The sequence below is a fragment of the Indicator indicator genome, chromosome 15 (genome assembly GCF_027791375.1).
Source record: "Indicator indicator isolate 239-I01 chromosome 15, UM_Iind_1.1, whole genome shotgun sequence".
Lineage (NCBI taxonomy): Eukaryota > Metazoa > Chordata > Aves > Piciformes > Indicatoridae > Indicator > Indicator indicator.
This window is the reverse complement of record NC_072024.1, coordinates 8,179,397-8,198,446: the sequence shown is the minus strand read 5'-3', so window position 1 is coordinate 8,198,446 and position 19,050 is coordinate 8,179,397. Positions and strand designations below refer to the sequence as shown.

The 19,050-nt window shown below is 45.8% G+C and overlaps 1 protein-coding gene across 1 annotated transcript in view; it reads right to left on the bottom strand.

Annotated features, from left to right (window-relative positions):
- Nucleotides 1-19,050, bottom strand: part of ADAMTS9 (ADAM metallopeptidase with thrombospondin type 1 motif 9) — an 86,425-nt gene that overhangs the window by 37,001 nt on the left and 30,374 nt on the right. Inside the window, exons 13-28 of the mRNA XM_054387634.1 lie at nucleotides 16,049-16,230; nucleotides 15,823-15,959; nucleotides 14,597-14,714; nucleotides 14,244-14,339; nucleotides 11,270-11,436; nucleotides 11,033-11,162; nucleotides 10,211-10,337; nucleotides 8,347-8,557; nucleotides 6,769-6,933; nucleotides 5,506-5,670; nucleotides 4,538-4,657; nucleotides 3,332-3,436; nucleotides 3,014-3,181; nucleotides 2,537-2,821; nucleotides 1,725-1,886; nucleotides 949-1,125 (exon numbers count right to left, since the gene is read on the bottom strand). Coding sequence (XP_054243609.1) covers nucleotides 949-1,125; nucleotides 1,725-1,886; nucleotides 2,537-2,821; nucleotides 3,014-3,181; nucleotides 3,332-3,436; nucleotides 4,538-4,657; nucleotides 5,506-5,670; nucleotides 6,769-6,933; nucleotides 8,347-8,557; nucleotides 10,211-10,337; nucleotides 11,033-11,162; nucleotides 11,270-11,436; nucleotides 14,244-14,339; nucleotides 14,597-14,714; nucleotides 15,823-15,959; nucleotides 16,049-16,230 — 2,515 coding nt within the window. The remainder of the gene's footprint in view (nucleotides 1-948; nucleotides 1,126-1,724; nucleotides 1,887-2,536; nucleotides 2,822-3,013; nucleotides 3,182-3,331; nucleotides 3,437-4,537; nucleotides 4,658-5,505; nucleotides 5,671-6,768; nucleotides 6,934-8,346; nucleotides 8,558-10,210; nucleotides 10,338-11,032; nucleotides 11,163-11,269; nucleotides 11,437-14,243; nucleotides 14,340-14,596; nucleotides 14,715-15,822; nucleotides 15,960-16,048; nucleotides 16,231-19,050) is intronic.

Genomic DNA, 19,050 nt, shown 5'->3' with positions numbered 1-19,050 from the left:
GCAGCACTCATCTTGGCACACAGGGGCTCTGCGCTGAGCAGAAGATGCAGCTCTGGTAAGGGAGAATTTCAAAGCGTGGGACCCAAACCAGCATCCCAGCCCTGTGCTTCAGGTCTGCTCTGCCCTGATGAGCATCTCTGTAGGAGTGTCCTCCAGTGGCAAAGAAGCAGTGCAAGACAGCTCTGCTCCAAACATTAGTTTGTTATTAGAAACCTCTCAAGGTTTGAGGCCTTTTACCAGCTTGCTAATCTCTTGCTGACTTAATGGTATCTAGACAAGCAGTTGGAGATCAGGCCAGACAGTAACTCTCCATAACCAGAGAGATGCATGACAATATCTAACAGGTGCCTTTGCACAGGACATCACGCTCTATTATATATACATGAGAATAGAAATAGAGCATGGATGTGAATGCACACATGTTTCTATACAGCTGTGTGTGTGGGCAGGTAGGGACGCACACACACATCTCTACACACTTGGACGTTCTTGGGAGTTGATGCAATCCAGTACAATTTTTTTCCCCCGTCATCTTGCTTTTGACAGAGAACATGTGACTGAAAAACCAGGAGGTGCACAGTGCAGTATTACCATTAAATATCAGAACAATTTAACTGCAATGGAAATGTACTGCTTAAATGCCAGGTTTAAATCCATATGCAAAGAACTCAGCCAGAACCCAGACTCATAACGCACAGCACTTGCACAGTGTAATAAAACGGATAAAGGTGGCTACTTAGCAGAAAGTGCCCTTTAAATTAAAGGCCTTGAGCACCCCTAATGTAAGCCCTTCCTGAACAGGTGTTATTCTGAATACATTGTCAATAATCCTCTTTAAGTGCAGTTTTAAGACATGAAGCATTAGCACCTTGGTTTGAAGCAAATTAAATCTGTTGTTACAGGATATCCACGAAACGGTTCACAAAGAGAAAGAGTTTATGGCCGTACCGAGCTCCAAGGACCAGCACTCCAGGCAGCATCTCTAGGACAGTCCTGCACGTTGCACTGCTCTCTGTCTGGTGGCTTGTCAAGGATTTCACAGCTCAGATCCGTAAACCTTTCTCCATTAGGGCGTTGGCACACCACCAGCCGTGTTCTTGTCCCTGACCCACATGGCTTCGTGCACTGGAAGTGAGCAGAGAAGAAAGCAAATCACCGACCGGGTAGCAAAAATCCTGCCAACCGGTCACTCAGAACACTAGCACCTCTTGAGACTCAATGGTTGTTTCTGTTCCCAGCCAACCCACTCCAAGTAAATCTGCCCTAAATGATGCATAAGCCTCAGATGCAGCATCATCTGCTTCAACTTCTCTTCCCAATGCTGCCTATGCTGCTCCACAACGATACTGCCAGACCCAACATGATTCAGGAGGTTAATCTCTCTAATTGCTTATCTCAGATGAATCTTCAGGAGGGAGTAGTGTTTTTATTAAAGAAAAAGGGCTTTCAGTTATACCAGGCTGCTCTTACAAAAATTAATAAAAAGAATTTCAATTTCAGTAGAATTTACATTTGCCTGAGTAGAAAACTTTTCTCATGACAAATGGAAAGGAAAATACCACCAAGCAGTTGCAAGGGTTCACTCATTTATCAGAGGCTGCTTTTTATGCTCCAGTCTTGCTAATAAATGTCACTGCAGTATCCCCTTCTTCTCCCATTTTTCAGCCATGTGGTATGGAGAGCCTTCCCCTGCTCAAGGAGCGCAGAGGGAATGTTGCACTCACCTCTCCCCAGTTGCCATAAGCCCACTGAGGACAGGGGCCAGATTCGCAGGATCTCTGCTCCATGGGTTTGCTTTTCTCATCACAGTTGTTTGCGGTGTATCCATTTTCATCCTGGCACACCACGACCCGCCGCTGGAACCCCCCTGCGCACGTGCTAGAGCACTGGAAGACACAATTGCCCATGGCTTCATTCAGTCCAGGAATAATTTTGTATTCCCAGGTCCTTCCCAGTGCCTTGCACCGTGGGAATGCACCACTAGACATTTAATACAGCTAACAGGCATTATTAACTTCCAACTCCAGCTATTACTAATAGCAGTGCAATGACCTAGGTGCTGACTAAGCAAAGAAAATAAACATGAGCCTAGTTTTAAGCAGGTGAGTAATCCCCACAGCCTTAATGCAGTGCATGACATCCCATTTGTGCTTAATGCCCTTTAGGAACTTCTGTGATAAAGCACTGTAAACTGGTTGGGGTGAGAGGAGCTGGCATTAATGCTCTGCTGTGCTTTGGCAACAGCTCTGCACAGCTGTAAACGTCCCAGGAGACAGCCAAGAAGCAGAGGTTGGCCTTCGGCTCATGGAAAACAATGTTGTCAGCTTTCTGCCTAGAAAACCTGGAGATAGGAGGTGTGAGTGGCTGAGAAGTGATGCCTGCTCCCTACCACAACACTTGCTCATGTGAGCAGAGAACAGGCAGCAGGAAGAAGGGTCTCTTTTTTCCCTGCTTGATGACTTTAAGAAAAGCCTATATTAGCCCAGGAAGAAAACAAAACAAAACAAAACAGCAATAAGAAAACCAGGGCACTTACAGCACCCCAGGGGCCAATCCTCCACTGATTGCCTCCTGGTATATGTGCACGGTTTCGGTTCGGGCTGCCTCCAGGGTGCAGTTTCAGGCGATGATCCGGATAGAGGAAAGGGTGGATGGGCCTGCCGTAGTCATGGCTGTTTGGATGACAAGGAGACATGGAGCAGTCTTGCTCGGTGGCAGGGAGGTCATCTGGATCACACTCACTCCTATCCACCAGCTGGTCACTGTAATTGATGCAGATCACTTGTCGCGTTGCCTTACCTTGACCACATGTCACCGAGCACTGCGTTAGAGTGAGAAAAGGAGACACAGTCACATTTCCAGCTTTGAGCACCAGACAGACACCTATTGCTGTAACAAACAGCGGAAAACCTTTATGCCCCCACTTATAAAAGGGCAAGCATGACAGATTAATGAAACATTTCCAGCAATGAGGTCTCTAAGGCTCTCCTGCAAGAGATGGTGTGATGCTTACAGAGCTCCACTCCAAGGCCTTCCACTGCCCACACGGTGTCACGGTGCACGTTTCCGTGGCTGACGGCTTTGGGAGGTGGAAACAAGCTGACTCATCAGCCACTGAGCCCTGGTCATCCCGACAGCTGACGTATCTCATCCGAGTACCCTTCCCGCATGTTGCGGAGCACTAGGGAAGAGGAACAAGCACTCTGCTAGAAAGTTTCCTGATATATATTAGAAGGGCTTTGGAACAATAGCTTCCAAGTGTCAAATGCACTTAAAAATGTCACATTGTCTGCTGTGAAATAACCCTGAAAGTATTACGACACACACTTACCGGTGTCCAGGATCCAAATCTCCACTGTGTCCTGTGAGTGCCTGATAGGGATCTTTTGGCTTCAGGACTATTTGGATGGGGAGGACATGATGCTATTTCACAGTCCTGTACATGAAATACATGAGGGAAATGAGAGATATAAAGAATTTGCAGATGTTTTAGTTAAACCACCTCCTCTTCAATGTAATTATGAACAACAGATGTCTTGAAAATCTGTGATCTGCACACTTGTGTGTTGTCAGGCCTTCTCCTCTGCATCCTCTTGGTGAGTCAGCAAAACTTGGTACCAAGTCCCCAAGGGCTGCATAAGCAGAACTCTCAGTGGACTTTTGATTTATTAGAAACTCTACAATAGGAATCCCATAACCACGTGCCATCTCCACACATTAAAACCAGATGGTTTTGAGGCAAAAGATGAAAGTTCAGTAAGAGAGCTCTGGAGCAAACACACATCTGCAAAGCAGCAACTCTATCTCCCTTCAAAGCTCCTTTCCTTCAGCACAAGACCTGCCACCCACTTAATATGGGTTACGTTGCTGAGCTGATTGCTGATTGCAGCCCTTTGATTCCCTGCAGCCCACTAGACCACCTATATCCATGTGCTGATCTTCACCACACAGTAAGCATACAAGGTTTTGGAGACCAGTCTCAGTCTTGGTATGCTGACTAACAGGAGGGCTCTGGTCCTGTCTGTATCTCCTGGGAGGTCTGGTGACAGACATGATGAATAGCCATGACTTTACTGGATGAGCCTATGAGTAGTCATTGCCAAAAAGGAAATTAATACTGATCATCACTGCAAGGGAGTGAGCTGCTCATGACAAATGGCAGAAACGGTTTCCGCATTGCTGTGACTTACTTTCACTGGGGATGTAGATGTGCATGCCAAACGATGGCTGATGACAAGTGGGTTTGTTACCTCTTAACTAGTGTGCAATTGCTCTTTGTGCATGGGAAAAGCAGCCCTTTCCTAAATGTTGTGGCCTTAATTCAACTCTCCTAGATGAATGGTAGATGGTAATGTTCTGGTTTACTCAAGTCCTTCAGACACCTTGGACACATTCTCTGCTTGAAAGGGGAATTTACAGGTTTGCTTCCAAGTACCAGTGAACATAGCATGAAAAGGTGGTTCAGCAAATTTCCAAAGGGTGTGAAACATTTCTCCATTTATTTATCAAAAGATAGAGAGAGGACAGCATGATTTACCTGGGTATCTGTTGGTCTTGTTGCAGCATTACACTCATTATCATCCACCACTGACACATAGGTGCCCACGACACACTTCACTGCTCTCATCTGGTAGCCTTGGCCACAGGTCATGGTGCACTGGGAGAGGACAGACAGCACAAAGAAACACTGGTGTGAGAAGCTGCTTCAGTATGAATCAGCCCAGCCTGTGTTTAGCCATGTAGCATGAGCAGCAAAAATAAAACCCAGCTTCCCTTCTGGTTTCTCTCCACTTCATGCATTTCAGTTTTAAATTAGGTCAAAGTTTTAACTGACTGTGCCGACCAGAGCTTCACACGCTTCACTTGCTTCCTTCGGAATGAAGGTGCCAGCATTTAAATGATTTAGTTTGCTGCACACAGTAAATCATAGCTTGGTAGAACCTGCATCATACCCTTCTTTAGAACTTGCTGTTCAGCCCCACAGTAGCACAGGCAGCTAATGAATAATTTTGCTGATGGGAAATAAGTCTGACTGGGACAACTCATCTGGGTTTGTTACTGGTGTTTTAAGTCAAGAGCTAAGAGCTTTGTGGAAAAGGAGGTGCCAGAACACTCTGGGAGAAATGAACTTGTATTTTAACAGGAAAAAAGAAATTGCTCACCAACCCAGAAACTGGAAAACACTAAAAGCAACAAAAGCTATTCAATGGAAACAGCTTTTCTGTGGAAATTAGGCTGTGTACTTACATGTCCAAATATGAATTTAGAAGTGTAACCTTGGAAACCCTTTTTTTGAAAACCATGGCCAATTTAGTCTGACACAGATTAAATTTAGCACTTAGGGCAGGTACTGTTATTGCTGCCTCTGTGAACTGAGGGCTGCTTTGCTGTGCAAATCAATTAACATAGTTATGCCTCTGAATTTGGGTGAAAAGCTAGCGCTCAGCCTTGGCTACCAGTACCCATGTCCCACTGGCTGGGACCTCCATGGTAGCTCTGCAGTACCTGGCCCCATGGCCCCACTTGCCACGAAGCACACTCCTGCTGCTGGCATGTCTGCACCGACTCTGGCTTCGTTTCGGGATCACAAAACCTGTCGTTTAATCGATCTTCTCCAAACTGGCACCAGGTCTGGCGGTGTTTGTGCCCTTTCCCACAGGTCACCAGGCACTGTGAGGAGGAAAGCACAAGGTGAGATGATGCTGGGGATGTGCTACCAGCTCAGCACCTGCCTGGTACTGAAAAATAAGTCCAGACTCACTGCAACCACTGCTTAAAAGCCAGAAGGCAGTTCTTAGCTAATGACCACATATGCTTGAACACATGTGAGTGTCTTGCAACATGATAGGACTAGTCTCAGGAGCTGGTCCTGAGCAGAGCTGGAGCACAGAGATCACAGCCAGGCCACAGGGGCAAAGCAAGACCACAAAGGCTCTTGAATTCCAGAAGCTGTGAAATGTAAGGCAAAGCCACAGCACTGCCCAGCTAAGCTCCCACTGTGCACAACAAGATGCCAAAGGCTGCAAAAAGTTGTTCAGCTCCAAGCGCGTGCAATTAAAGGTCTCAGCTCCAACAGGCTGCAAATGGCTCTTTCACTGCTCTGGCATGGCTTGGGATGCCAGTAGGTTAAACTAGAAGACAGATATTTTGCAGAGAACAATTCCTGTTCCCAGTTAATTGCCTCCATGACTTCCTAAAACAATGTGATTCAGAGAAACCATAGCTCTTCAGCCATAAAGGTCACAAACAGCCTTTGAAAACTGTTCTCCAGTATCCCTGGTCCTGCTGCAGGGAAAAGCCTACCAAGATGTGGCTTTGTGGCATTGCCAAGGATGCCAGCACCAACAGGAGAAGTAAAGGTAAGAAAGAGCAGGGAGGGATGTAAGCAAGACAATAGTATAAGTGAAATGCTACTCTTCAGCCACAGCCAGAACTGCCAGGGCTTGTGAGGACAATTTCAATGGAAAATGAGGGCATAAAGTATTTCTCTTCCCAAATGTGGAAAAGCTGGGGAGAAATTCATGCAGGGTTTGAGAGTTATTAAACCCCCATGGCTTTGCAAGGAGGGAAATAGCCACTACACTAGTAGGGACAAGGCCAGAGCCTTTGCTGCCTGTCTCCAAGCCTCTGGGTGACCAGGCTTCAGAACACTTTCTACAGGAGGCATAGTGACCCCATGCCCCAGGGCGCAAACCAAACATGAGGGATGAGCAGCTCCTCAGGGTGGAGGACCAGCAGGGCAAGCCCACTCTGGTGACCAACACCTACCTCAGACCAGTCACCAGTTTTCCACTGGGGGCAGGAGAAGTCACTGCATCGCTGCACTGTCAGCTTCTCCTGCTGACTGCACTTGCTGTCATCCAGGACATCGTTGTAGGTGTTCACACACATCGCTCGCCGCCGCCGCGTGCCCCCACCACAGGTCTTGGAGCACTGGGAAGGAGAGACACTGAGTAAATACTATCTGCCACCCTGTTATGGGCCAAGAGCCCATTTATTTCCCACCCCCTCTTTGCAGTCAGAGCTGTGAAGAGACTGCAAAAACCTCCACAAGAACAATCTGTACTTTAAGTAACAGGCTGTTACCTTAAATATTCCTTTAAAAAGACAGTCTTGCTAAACTTAGTAAGATCTCATGGCAATGAGTTTCACAAATTCATTTTGGGTTATAACCCCATTATTACTTTTACAAGTGTTGCCTTTCAGTTCTCCCAAATGGCTGCTGCTCCTTCTTATTTTAGGAGAGATTAACTCCCTCTAACCAGCCAGCGCCCCTTCCCTGTGCCCTCCCTAGAATGCCTCAGGCTCATCATTCTCTAAGTGCTAGGCCTGCATTCAGGAATTTTCTTGTTCATGGAAAAGCTAAGAAGTGTGGAGGAAATAAATTTCAGAAGTCCTCTGCTGAGGGTAGTGTCCTCCCCAGCTCCTGGCAGTGGTGCTGCCTTTGATGGGAGAAGAAAGACAGCAGGACTTTGTGTAAGAAAGCCAGACCTTGGGATGCTTAAAAGCATAAATTAATTGCAGTTGAGTACCAGGCTGATTTGGACTGCACTGGAGTGTCCTTCAGAAAAAGCAACAGCAGCAGAATCACTGTGGCCAGCTTTTCCATATTGCAGTGGTGTGGTCATTCCCTCTGTCAACCTGACCTTTATTTCTGTAAGCCTGCTAAAGTGATAACCACAAGTGGTGATTGCAATGGATGCACCTTGTCATGTGGATTCAGAAGAGACAGATAGCAACACAATAGTCAAGAGCTCATTTGAGCAATGGCCCCACCTAACCACAGTGCTGGTCAGTATCGGCCCCAAGCCACATTTGGAAGAAACTAACATCTGTGGTTGCTATGTAAATATGACTGTGAGTCAATTATCATACTCCATAAAAAATGGACAGCCCCAGAGCCCTTTGAGCTATCTTGCATGGCAGCAGGCTGCACACCAGCATCTCCCCTTGAGCAGGGACACCTCTCAAGGTTACTCTTCGAGGCTGAGAGTATGAAGGAATGATTTGGCAAATATAATCCTTTCAGCATAAACTGTTGACAAAATACAAGATTAAGAATGGATGTAACTGCCCCTAAGTTCCATTTGGAAGTCCACTCTGAACTTCCTGACTCAATGGGAGGGTGTCCCTGACATTTGTCTGACCCTTTCCTCTATGCAGTAAATAATCAAGTGTACCTCACCATCAAACCTTGTTAAAACAGTCTCATTTACTATCAAACTTAAATCATTATAGCTGCTTCTCTGTAACAAGTGAATTGTGTCACTCCGTTCATGACATGCACACACAGTTTGCAAACTGAACAGCCTGATATATCCCTGTGCACCACCAAGCATTCCTTACCTCTGTCCAGGCTGAGTACCGCCACCCTCCCACGTTACACTCTCCAGTGCACTTCTCCCTCGTGCTCGGCTTGGGCTGGCTGCTGCAGAAGCGATCGTCGACCTTCTCTATCTTCCCCTCCAGCCTGCTGTACTTGGAGCAGTAGATCTCCAGGGTACGGTACCCCAGCCCACACTGGGCCGTGCACTCGCTCTTCCTTGCGATGTGCCACCTGAGCCGAGGAGAGCAAACATCAGCTGTGGGGCTCTGGGACTCTGCAGGTAATGTGCTCGAACATGTTTGGCATAAATAAAGAATATATGCTCTTCAACTGGGAGTTTTGGCTTTTTGTAATATTTTACAATGCTTCATGGCTTCCAAAAATCTAAGCAATTAACTCTGACATTGCTCCTTGCAGGGAAGGAACTGTCACCAGGTCCCTCTTACAGACAGCAAAGTAAACCTTGCAGGACCATGCAGGGAGTTGAGGGGGAGTCCAGTGGGCAGTGCTTTGAAGACTTTCTATGCTACACTCTCCTGCAGGACTGCTACCTTGGCTTCCAAAACCTAAAAACTTATAAATACAGCATAAAAAAATGATTTGCAGAGGCTTGAAAAGCACTCCACATGGCAGGAAGACTGCAGAAAAGCCTCAGCCCTCCAAAGCCTGAGCAAAAGACTAGCTCCAAGAGACACAAGTCTCAGAGGTGTCAGTAGGGATTAGAGGTGTTTCTTCTCAACAGAGTTTTGCACCCTGCTGTCTCCTTCCTGGGATGGGCAGCAGGGGCTGGTGCTGGCAGCCTTCAAAGATCCACCTGGGGATACACTTCTGTTTCACATCATCCCTGGCTCCAGCTCTGGCAGGAGAAGCTGGGCATGAGATCTGACCCAGGATGATTTTTGGAGGCCCTAGAGTCAATAGAAGCTGCTTGCACCCTACACATTGGAGGGGTGACTCCTGGGGAAGGAGGCAGTGATGTCCCCTGCAGGTCCTGGAGACCTCTAGGTTGTGCAGGGAGTGCAAAGCCCTGCTCCTTTGCTGAGAGAGCAAAATTCAGCACAGCTAGGAGAAGAATAAGATCAAGGGGATTTGGAGTCAATAGCTCCTGAATGGGGGAGCCCTCACATCCTTGCCTGCTTTTCAAACTCCTGCATTTGCCCTTCTCAAGTTTCCAACCTGTTGCAATGGCAACAGCTGTTACCGCGACAACCCAACCTACAGCCCCTACAGAGCCCCGGGTTTAGCACAGCCAGAGTAACCCCCTCGGGAAACGTAGCCATCTGAATTGCTTCACCAGCAGCCGTTTAATGCCACCGTATTTAAGCTCCAGAAAGGAAAACAGATTGCTGTTTAAAGGAAAACGGGTTGTGATGATTTAGTCCATGCTCCATCAATTCCAATCCTCAGGAGCTGTCTGGGGACAGCCCCAAACCCACTCTACACTTGAGCCTATTCTTTGCTTTAAGCAAATGATGATAAATCCAAGCCTTAGTTACTCTTTCTCTTTGAGCATATTCCAGCCCCCTTCTCCCCCTCCCCCTTCCTTTGCAGGCTGTTTGTAGGATGATGCTGAGCAATTCTGATCAAGGCAAATGCAAATTTCAGGGACTGAGTTTCCAATGTTAGGTGATAATTTTTTTTTCATAGTTGGCACTAATTTAATCCAACAAGATAAATGTGAAAATATAGAAAAGGGCCTCTCAAAACACAGCTGTTGGATGCCAGTCCCTCTTGAGGTTGAGAAGAAGGCAACTGCTAATGCTTTTCTTTTTTAAAATCTAATACAGGCTGGTGAGAGAAGGAGTTATGGTGAGAGGTGAAAGGAAAGAGGAGTAAATGGTAAATACATGATGTAATGTATATATACAGCTGAGTAAAGTGCACCTTAATTCACATTCCGTGTTACAAGGCTCAGCGATGGGGTCAGGCTGGGGTATGCGATCACAGCGCTGGTCTGACACTGTGAGCTGATCCGACTCTCTCGTACACACAGGCTTCCTTCTCCGTTCTCCTACACGGAAAGGAAAAGGCACATTGAGTCACACAGGAAAGCAACCAAATCACTTAATTCTGCTACTCCTTTTATAGTAGCCATAACAAGACATTTAATTAAGCTTTTCAATCTCTTTCAGCAACAGGGAGGGCATTAAGACTATCTAAGAAGAGCAGAAGGAGTTCAATGCGGAAGAGATGGACACAGACAGAGCTGCAGCACCCCTGCAAGGATGTGTTTAGCAGAGTCAACGCTAGTAGGCAGCAACAAGTGGAGGTCAGACCCAAAACCAGATGCCTTTTGAAGCCTTAGGAAATGCCACAAAATCTCTTCTGCACTTGAACTTCCTTGCCTGCAAACTAGGTTGCAATGCTTACCTGGCTCCAAGGGGCTGTAATGGTGCCCTGCTCTGAAACTGAGGAGCAGCAGAGCAATGCTACACTTTGTATGATAATACAAGGAAACAGTCACGCTCATAATGTGAGAATCTTGAAGAGATCAAATAGGAATGGGCTGCCCAGGGAGGTGGTGGGGTCAACGTAGAGGTGTTTAAGAAAAGACTGGATGAGGCACCATGGTCTAAGTTGATTAGTTAGGGTTGGATGATGGGTTGGACTTGATGATCTTGGAGGTCTCTTCCAACCTGGTTAGTTGATTCTGTGACCGCACTGCCCAGATCCCAGGACAAAATGAAACCTTCCCATGCAACCCACCTTGGCAGAGCTTGCTGCAGGGCTGCCACGGGCCATATGCATTCCAGTAAAACTGCTGAGGCTTGTCCTCAATAGGAATATTAAACGTGTAACGAACATCAGGATTGTACAAATTGCCCACTGATAAAACCTGAGAGGGAATAAGATGCAGAGGAGTAAACCAACAGATTTCACTGCCCATGGTTGCAGTGCAGTAATGCTGAGTAGACTTTTCCAGACACACAATATATACTTCACCTGAAGTGTTATCTCTTGCTCAATCCGATCTGTAGAATTAATCCTTTCAATAGTATTATCCGATCCACTGTATTCGATCACAGCATTCCCAACTTTGATTTCCCTTTTAAACATACTGACGACAAAGTCTCCATTTAATATAAAGTCTCCTTGACTGTTAGATAAGGCTGCATAGGTGCAAAAAACAAGAACTAAAGACATAGAATTAACTCATACGTACGTAATAACATGGGTCATGCCCTCTCAGTGGTCATTTTCATTGAGGTGGGAGCAAAAATCCCCTGCCACTCTCAAACAGAAAGGATGTAAAGAGAACAGCAGAGCTCTTACAGACATTTTGTCTTCTCCTTTTGCCACTGGAGAGACTCATTAAAACAAAGGCTGAGTGCCTGAAGTTGTTGCTAAGTAATTCACCCATTACCTAGGGCGGAGAGATACCTAAAGTGCATGCTGGGCTGGCTGCTGTAGGCAGCACACCCAGTCTGTATCTCCTCATATCCCACAGAAATAATCCTGCTCAAATCTTTTTGCTAGTCATGACGACAGGGTGGCTTCCTTGTTGTTTCCAGGTGTATTCTTAGGGTAAATGTACATACTGAAAATAGCCAAACATAATTTTGTAGCAGATACTTACAGTGAGTTTGGTCAGTATCTCCCCCCGTCTCTCCTTCCTCCTCCTCCCCCCAAACTATTTATTATTTTAAATCTTAAGGTATGTCAAAGCACTGAAGGCTTAAAGTCTAAATGCTTTATAAGAGGAACAGTTTCCTGAAAACAGCAGTCTGCTGCACAACTTCACACTAATGCGATTATGTAGCTAATTTCCTAAGTTAGTTTCCCCACCATTTCACCCATCACAGCTACATTACTACAAAGCCTCTGTACTGAAAAATCTAAACTTAACACCAAAACACTGAAGGGGAAGTTTTTACACCGAATGAGGAGAGATAACGAAGTGAAACACTGCTCAGTAGCAAACAGACATAGATGAAGTAAAGCTCACAAAGCAGACGTTACACTCAACCAAATTCCACACTTTGGAGGCTTTGATGTCATTAGGCAGTACTAAAACTCATTAAAGGATTCCTTCCCGTTTACTGTATCTCCTACAACAGTAGGTACACGTCTTGGACTTGATGACAACATCAAATTCCTCCTAAATTGTTAAGCAGCTACAAGGTTCACAGTACTAAGGGCCCAAGATTTCACACTCAGTGAGCTGCAAAATAAGTGGACACATGCACACTTCTCATTTGCGTCTAGTCAGGCCTAATGTGAAGAGATGCTTTCCCAGCAATATTAAAGCAACATTAAAGAAGATTTGACTTCATTGCTTCCCAAGAAGATTAAGGGCCCTCCAAGAAGAGCTGAGAAGTTGTTTGGGGCTCCTTCTGGGGTGAACCAGTTTTAATAGGCATGACATGGGGAGGATTGCTTTTCTATAAAAGAGGAATAATGAAACATATCTCACTCTCCTAGGATGGAAAACTATCACACCTCAGTCAAGTTTTCTCAGTACTGATGTGCAGTCATGCTGCACTATCTCACTTCTTTGCTGTGAACGTGCAGAGACGATGCAATGGAACTGTCAGTGAATGGCCATGTGCGTGCGGGGACAGACAGCCTTGCATGACCCCAGCCTGGGAATGAGGACAGGGAGGACCCACTCAGATTTTTGCCTGAATGAAGGGTCCAGCCATATGGAAGGCATTTCAGAGCAACAGCTAAAGCTGTCAGCACAGGTCCCCTTTGGTTCATAGAGTTTCCTCTACTCACTCCCAAGTGAGTTCCTTTACCTTCGATGGGCTAGGAACCACCAGGCTAGTCCTGCTTTTAGCACACTCACTTACAGTGAGCACTGGTGTTAAACTCTGCATTTTGCAAAAGCTCTCAACAATGCAGGGATTTTGTGTGATGAAATGAGATGTCCTGCTCAGAGATGTAAATTCAGGACCTTGTGCTACTGAAGCTCAGCTGGAAGTGTAAGGCACAGGGCTGCCAAAGAGGAGGAACAGACCTGTGAAAGCAACTATCTTCCTTGGGCTGCATGGGGCTACAGCCCAACTACCCTGCTCTGTCAGCAGTGCAAAGAGACTGAGGAACCCAGACAGGACTTAATGGCAAAACCAGCGTTCAACTGGCAGATGTAACAGCAGCTGTAATGTGTTTTCATTATCTCTGCTACTGAACACAAACAGAACTCTCTATGGCAGAGAACTCTCTATGTATGGTAGAAGAGAGACACATAGCCATGCTTAAAGCATATGTACATGCAGCAGACTGGTCTAACACAGCACCACAAGCATTCTCCTCTGCCTCTAGAGACATATTTATAGATAAGAGCATACAGTGACTATGAATATCCAACAGCCAAAGGCCAAGTTACTGTTAGGTTTAAATCAAACAAGGTCTTTGGTGCATGGTATTTCTATAGTTCCATATCATCGTCAAGGGAAACAAGAAGGCCTCAGTCTAAATGAATCCAGAATTATTATTCTCAGAAGAGTAGAAAAGAACTTCTTTTGGGATTTGTTTGTACACACACCTTTCAGGGTATGGTATATTTACTCTCCAGCCAAGGCACAGTGACAGCAGAGATGTATTAAAAGTCCTGATGAGGAAACTCCAGCAGAGCTTAGAAGCCCATTTGGTTCCCAGCTTTGTGCCTCAGCTCCCACAGGAGCCCACTATCGAGCCCATGTTTCTAGTCCTTGGCCTCAGAGACATTCTAAAGGGATACTTCTTAAAGTCTATCAAGCTCCCAAACTTTGCATCAAGGATGGCATGAAGAAAAAGAAGGAACAAGATAAGCCTGAATGTTTGGTAGACATACGAGATAAATACTCGATAAGAAAAACATCTCCCTCCCTCAGATGAATTCTTCACCCTCCCTAGCAGAGAGCAGCCAGGAGATGTATCACCACAATCAGACAATAAATCAGATTCCTGGACTGAAACAAGGACTGCAACTCACCCAGGTAGTTGTCATCCTCTGGTTTCCCTGAGTAACTGTGCTGACGCACATCAATATTAGTTGCACCAGCTGGGATGCGGACCACAATGTTATAACCTAGAAAAGATTTAACAGAAAGTCAAGGCTATTACACAGACATTTCATTTGCTTTTTACCAGGGGTAGGGAAATGAGCAAAATTACCTCACATTACACAAGACGATACTTTTCATTTAGGGATAGCATAAATAGTTATAAAATGGAGTACGCTGTAGCTGGAAGCACTTTACATCAGTGTTTTTGTAGATTAAGTGTGGTAATGGCTTTTATAGACTCACATTTTTCACTATAAAGTTTTTAGCAACAGATTCTTACCATAATGCACCGTGTTAAATGTGCCTGCAACAGTTTTGCATGAAGAATTATCTCCACCACAAACACCACATTTATCTCTTCTTGCTTTTGAATTCAGCACATGATCACATCCAGCTTGCTTTAAGAGAGAAATTGAAAAAAAACAGATTGAGCAAATACAAACTAGAACAGCATTTACAAACCTCCCAATTACGGCACATAAAAATCTCTGTATGCAAAAGGCTGCCGTGAAAGAAATCCTTTTGCTTCCCCACACTTTTTTGCCAACTTAAAGTCTGGCCATCCTACACCATTTTCAAACAAAAAGCAAAAATCAGAACTACCATTTGCAACAAGTGATGTCTTCACTAGAGAAAACATCTTGCATCAATTGTTCCCACAGAGGAAAGTGTAAAAAAAATTGTGAAAGGAGATATAACGTGCTCCAGGGTCTGAGCAGGAAGAACAGGGGCACAGCACAGAAAGAAGCATCATTTCCATCCAGACTCGGACCTCCACAGCTCTGAGCAACTTAGGGCAGAGGTACAGACACCCTCCATGGATGGCTTTTCTGTAAATCTAGATGTTGACTCGAGCTTCAGAACAGCTGTGGCTTGTGGAGCCTGCAGATGCTGCTGGTAGCCCCTGAGCAAAGAGGGCGCACCAACAGCATGGCTCCTGTGCTGGAGCCAGCTTCTCAGCACAAGGCAGACATGGAGCCATTAGAGAGGGTCCAGAGGAGACCACAAAAATGATCAGAGGGCTGGAACACCTCTCCTGTGAAGAAAGGCTGAGAACGTTGGGATTTTTCCACCTGGAGAAGATAAAGCTCTGGGAGACTGTATTGTGAGCTTTTAATGATTGAAGTGGCCTATAAGAAAGATGGGGACAATCTTTTCAGCAGGGCCTGTTGTGACAGGACAAGGGATGAGGGTCTTAAACTAAAAGAAGGGAGATTTAGATTAGATGTAAGGAAGAAACTTCTTACAATGAGGGTGGCAAGGCACTGACCCAGGTTGCCCAGAGAGGTGGTAGAAGCCCCATGCCTGGAAACATCCCAGGTCAGGATGGACTGGGCTCTAAGCAACCTGCCCTAGTTGAAGATGTCCGAGCTTACTGCAGGGGTTTGGACTAAATGACCTTTCAAGTTCCTTTCCAATCAAAACCATTCTGTGACTCTATTCTCAGGTGCAGAAGCACCATACTGCCATGCACAACCCTCACTAAGGAGAAAGGAAAACGCTCACCCGGCAGAGGCCCTGTACACAGATGTCATTTGTGTCCGGGCTGCAGGGCGTCCCGTCGATGACGCGGTCCCGCAGCTGGTAATAGGCTGTGTTTCCTGCCACGCGGCAGAACAGCTTGCACCGATCCTTCATCAGGACTGGGGACGGGAGGAAAACCAGAACCATATTATTATCCTCAACGGGGTGATGCAGGAGGCAGGCCCTGCCTTCCCGCTCCGCCACTTACTGCCACTGTATTTGGGAACCCAGCGCACGTTCGTGGGCAGCCCGTTGATGTTGAAGTGCTTCCCGTCGAAATCAGCACACTGCTCGTCCCGGAAATCCTTCTTCAGCTTCGAGCATGGTTCTGTGTTGCAGGATTTGAACTTCATACGACGGCCCACACAGTATTTGCCACCATTTTTAGGCCTGCAGAAAGAAGAGAAACTGTCTGGGATCAGGCCGTAAATGAGATGCAGTTCTGCAACCTGTTCAGCACTGCTGAAATTTGCAAAGCATTTTGTGGGCTCTGTCTTTGTGCATGTCCCCGGCTGACAGGCAGGAAAGCTTGAGCAGGTATCTAATAAAAAAGTTCATATATGTGATGCTAAATGGGATGAAAAATTATAGAATAGCTTAGGTTGGAAGGGACGTCAGAGATCATCTACTCCAACCCTCCAGCTATGGGCAGAGACACCTCTTAAAAGGGAGTATTTGCTAATGAATGCAGCAGTAGTGAGAGAAGCCAGAGAGGAACAGCAATATCTTCTGTGTCTCAGGATTTAGTTTCACACTGAGGTATCCCGTATGAGACCATCACCCTCTACAACTCCATTGGTCCTATGGATTTGGTGGCTAAGAGTTTGCATCTGGTGAGCTGCAAAATACTAAACATCACAGCAGAAAAGAGAAAGGGATCCCCTGTGTAGGCTGAAAGGTCAGGCAACACTCAGTCCTTCAGGATTTCTAACCCAAAATGATAGTGCTAGACTCTTCTAAACATTACCTCCATGCACTCCAGAAAGCATCAAAAGCAGTCAATAACTAATTTAGCCCCATCTTATAGTAGGATGACTCTGGTATAAACTGGGGGAGTAATATCATCCAAGCCACATAAAAGCCAGCATACAAGCCTAGGAGAAACTGTCATTTTTAATCTCCCAACTCCCAGATTCAGGGCTTCGGTCATAAAACTATTTTTGTCCTCACATGTAGACAGAGCTCTTGCCGGATAACAGCTCACTTCAGAGACCAACAAAGCCTCTCCCCCTCCAGCTCCTGTCAGCAGCAGTGTGGGAGTGAGCTGGACATGGACAGCAAAAGAAAAGACCAGTAGAAGGCACTTTTCTGGTGAGGGCTTATTTACAGCTGTGGTAATGCTGCAAGAAAAATACCCTTGAGGTACAAGCTATCCAATTGACTGCCTGGTCAAAGGACATTTCTTCTAGGAACTCAAGCAGGATTTCACATGCCCATCTATGTTCACCTTCTATGCATATAATGAATTGTAATAATAAAATTTAAAAAGGATGCACTGTACAATAAATGTTAAAAACCCCTACCACAACCCACTCTTTCTGCTGCTCTCTCCTGAAACTTCAAATGAAATTGGGAGGGCATGATGGAGGCTTCTGTAGGCTCCCACCATTAATATGCTTAATAGAACCTTGCAATATCACCCAAGCAGTTTTGCATTTCCCTGGTGTTACAGAAGGAAAGGCATTGCAGTCTGGATGAAATGTTGCCAAGGTCAATTTGGGCAAAGTTGTAATTACTCAAAAAGGAAAAAATTATACCAACTAAGGCCCACACTAGTAGTAGATGAAGTCAACCTGCATCTCAGCTATCAGCACAGGAAAGCCTTCACTGGCTGAGGTTAGCCCCAGCCCCTCCCTTTAACAGACTATTTCAAATAAGTCAGCAGAGGCCAAGAGCATCCTGAATGGCCAAACTGCTCTGTCCTGACCATGTTTTGCAAGGGCACAGGTATAGAGGCAGAGACTGGCTCTCGAAGCTTGGCACAATATCCGTGCTCACCTCCAACCTCTGATGCAAAATAACCTCTAAATCTACATCTTCTACCCAAATCTGAACAAAACAAGTAACAAGAACTATAGGTCAGAAAAGTGACTAACCAGGCAGTGAAGTCCTGACAACCATACCTCCTGCCCTTTCAGGGTTTTTCTTCAGGAAAACCCTGCCCTGTGAAATGATGTCTACGTGTGCCCCAGAGATGTTGGCAAAGTGCATCTTCCTTTTGAGCCTTCTTGGGAAGGAAGCTGGTTTGCACATTTGGAGACTTCCCTTAGCACAGAGATGCCCACCATAAGCTATCCACATTGCATGCAGCCAGGGTCTCCTAGCATAACAAAGACAGAACCTCCCTGCACATGTGTGAGGGTCTCCACACATAGTGAGTCAACAAGTTCCCACAGCTGAACACCATTTTTTTTGCATCTCTGCACCTCAACCACCTAGGAAGCCCATATGTGTCTTTTCTCCCACAAATAATTATTCACTTTTACTTTTGAAAACTATTTCTGATTCAAGTAGCAGAGTTCCTGTGAAATAAATGGTGAGAGAGGCACATAACAGCTTGCACCTGCCAAAAGATAACTTGCAAAAAGCAGGGAAGGGTAGGCAGGCTTCTCACTATCCAATCAGCATCATGTTAGAGATGCTCACAGGTTTGGCAGAAGGAATTGCCTCCTCCAGCAGCCAAAGGAGAGATGCAGAGCACCACCAGCTACACGCATGGGATTTTTTTTCTGCTAGCATCCTCTCTTCACCAAGATACACATTGCTGTGCTGCAGGTCCCTCAAGTCCTACCCTAAATGCTGAAGGATATGATTTGTCTTTAGGCACAGCCTGGAGCAATAGCTGGTAACATCAGCTCTAACTGCTCTGAGGACAGCTTTCACATGCCAGCTGGAAAACATGCATGTGTCATTTGCAAAGGTTTCTGCTGCTTGCAATCAATCAAGCACCAGTGATAAAAAGCCCAAGCAACCACACAGTACCCAGTGCAGGCTCCTGTTTACAGGCTGATATCACACCAGCTCCTAGCAGAGCAAGTTTAAACCTGGTTTCTATCAGTTTAGTCTATTCGACACCTTGGTAGGACAAACAATTTGAAATAAATTAACTATTACACCTGGGATTGTTGCAAAGCTAACAAAGCAGAGCAGCCCCTGTGGCACAGTGCTCAGTTGCAGGCACAGTGGCAGTTGATGGAGGCTTCCCACCAA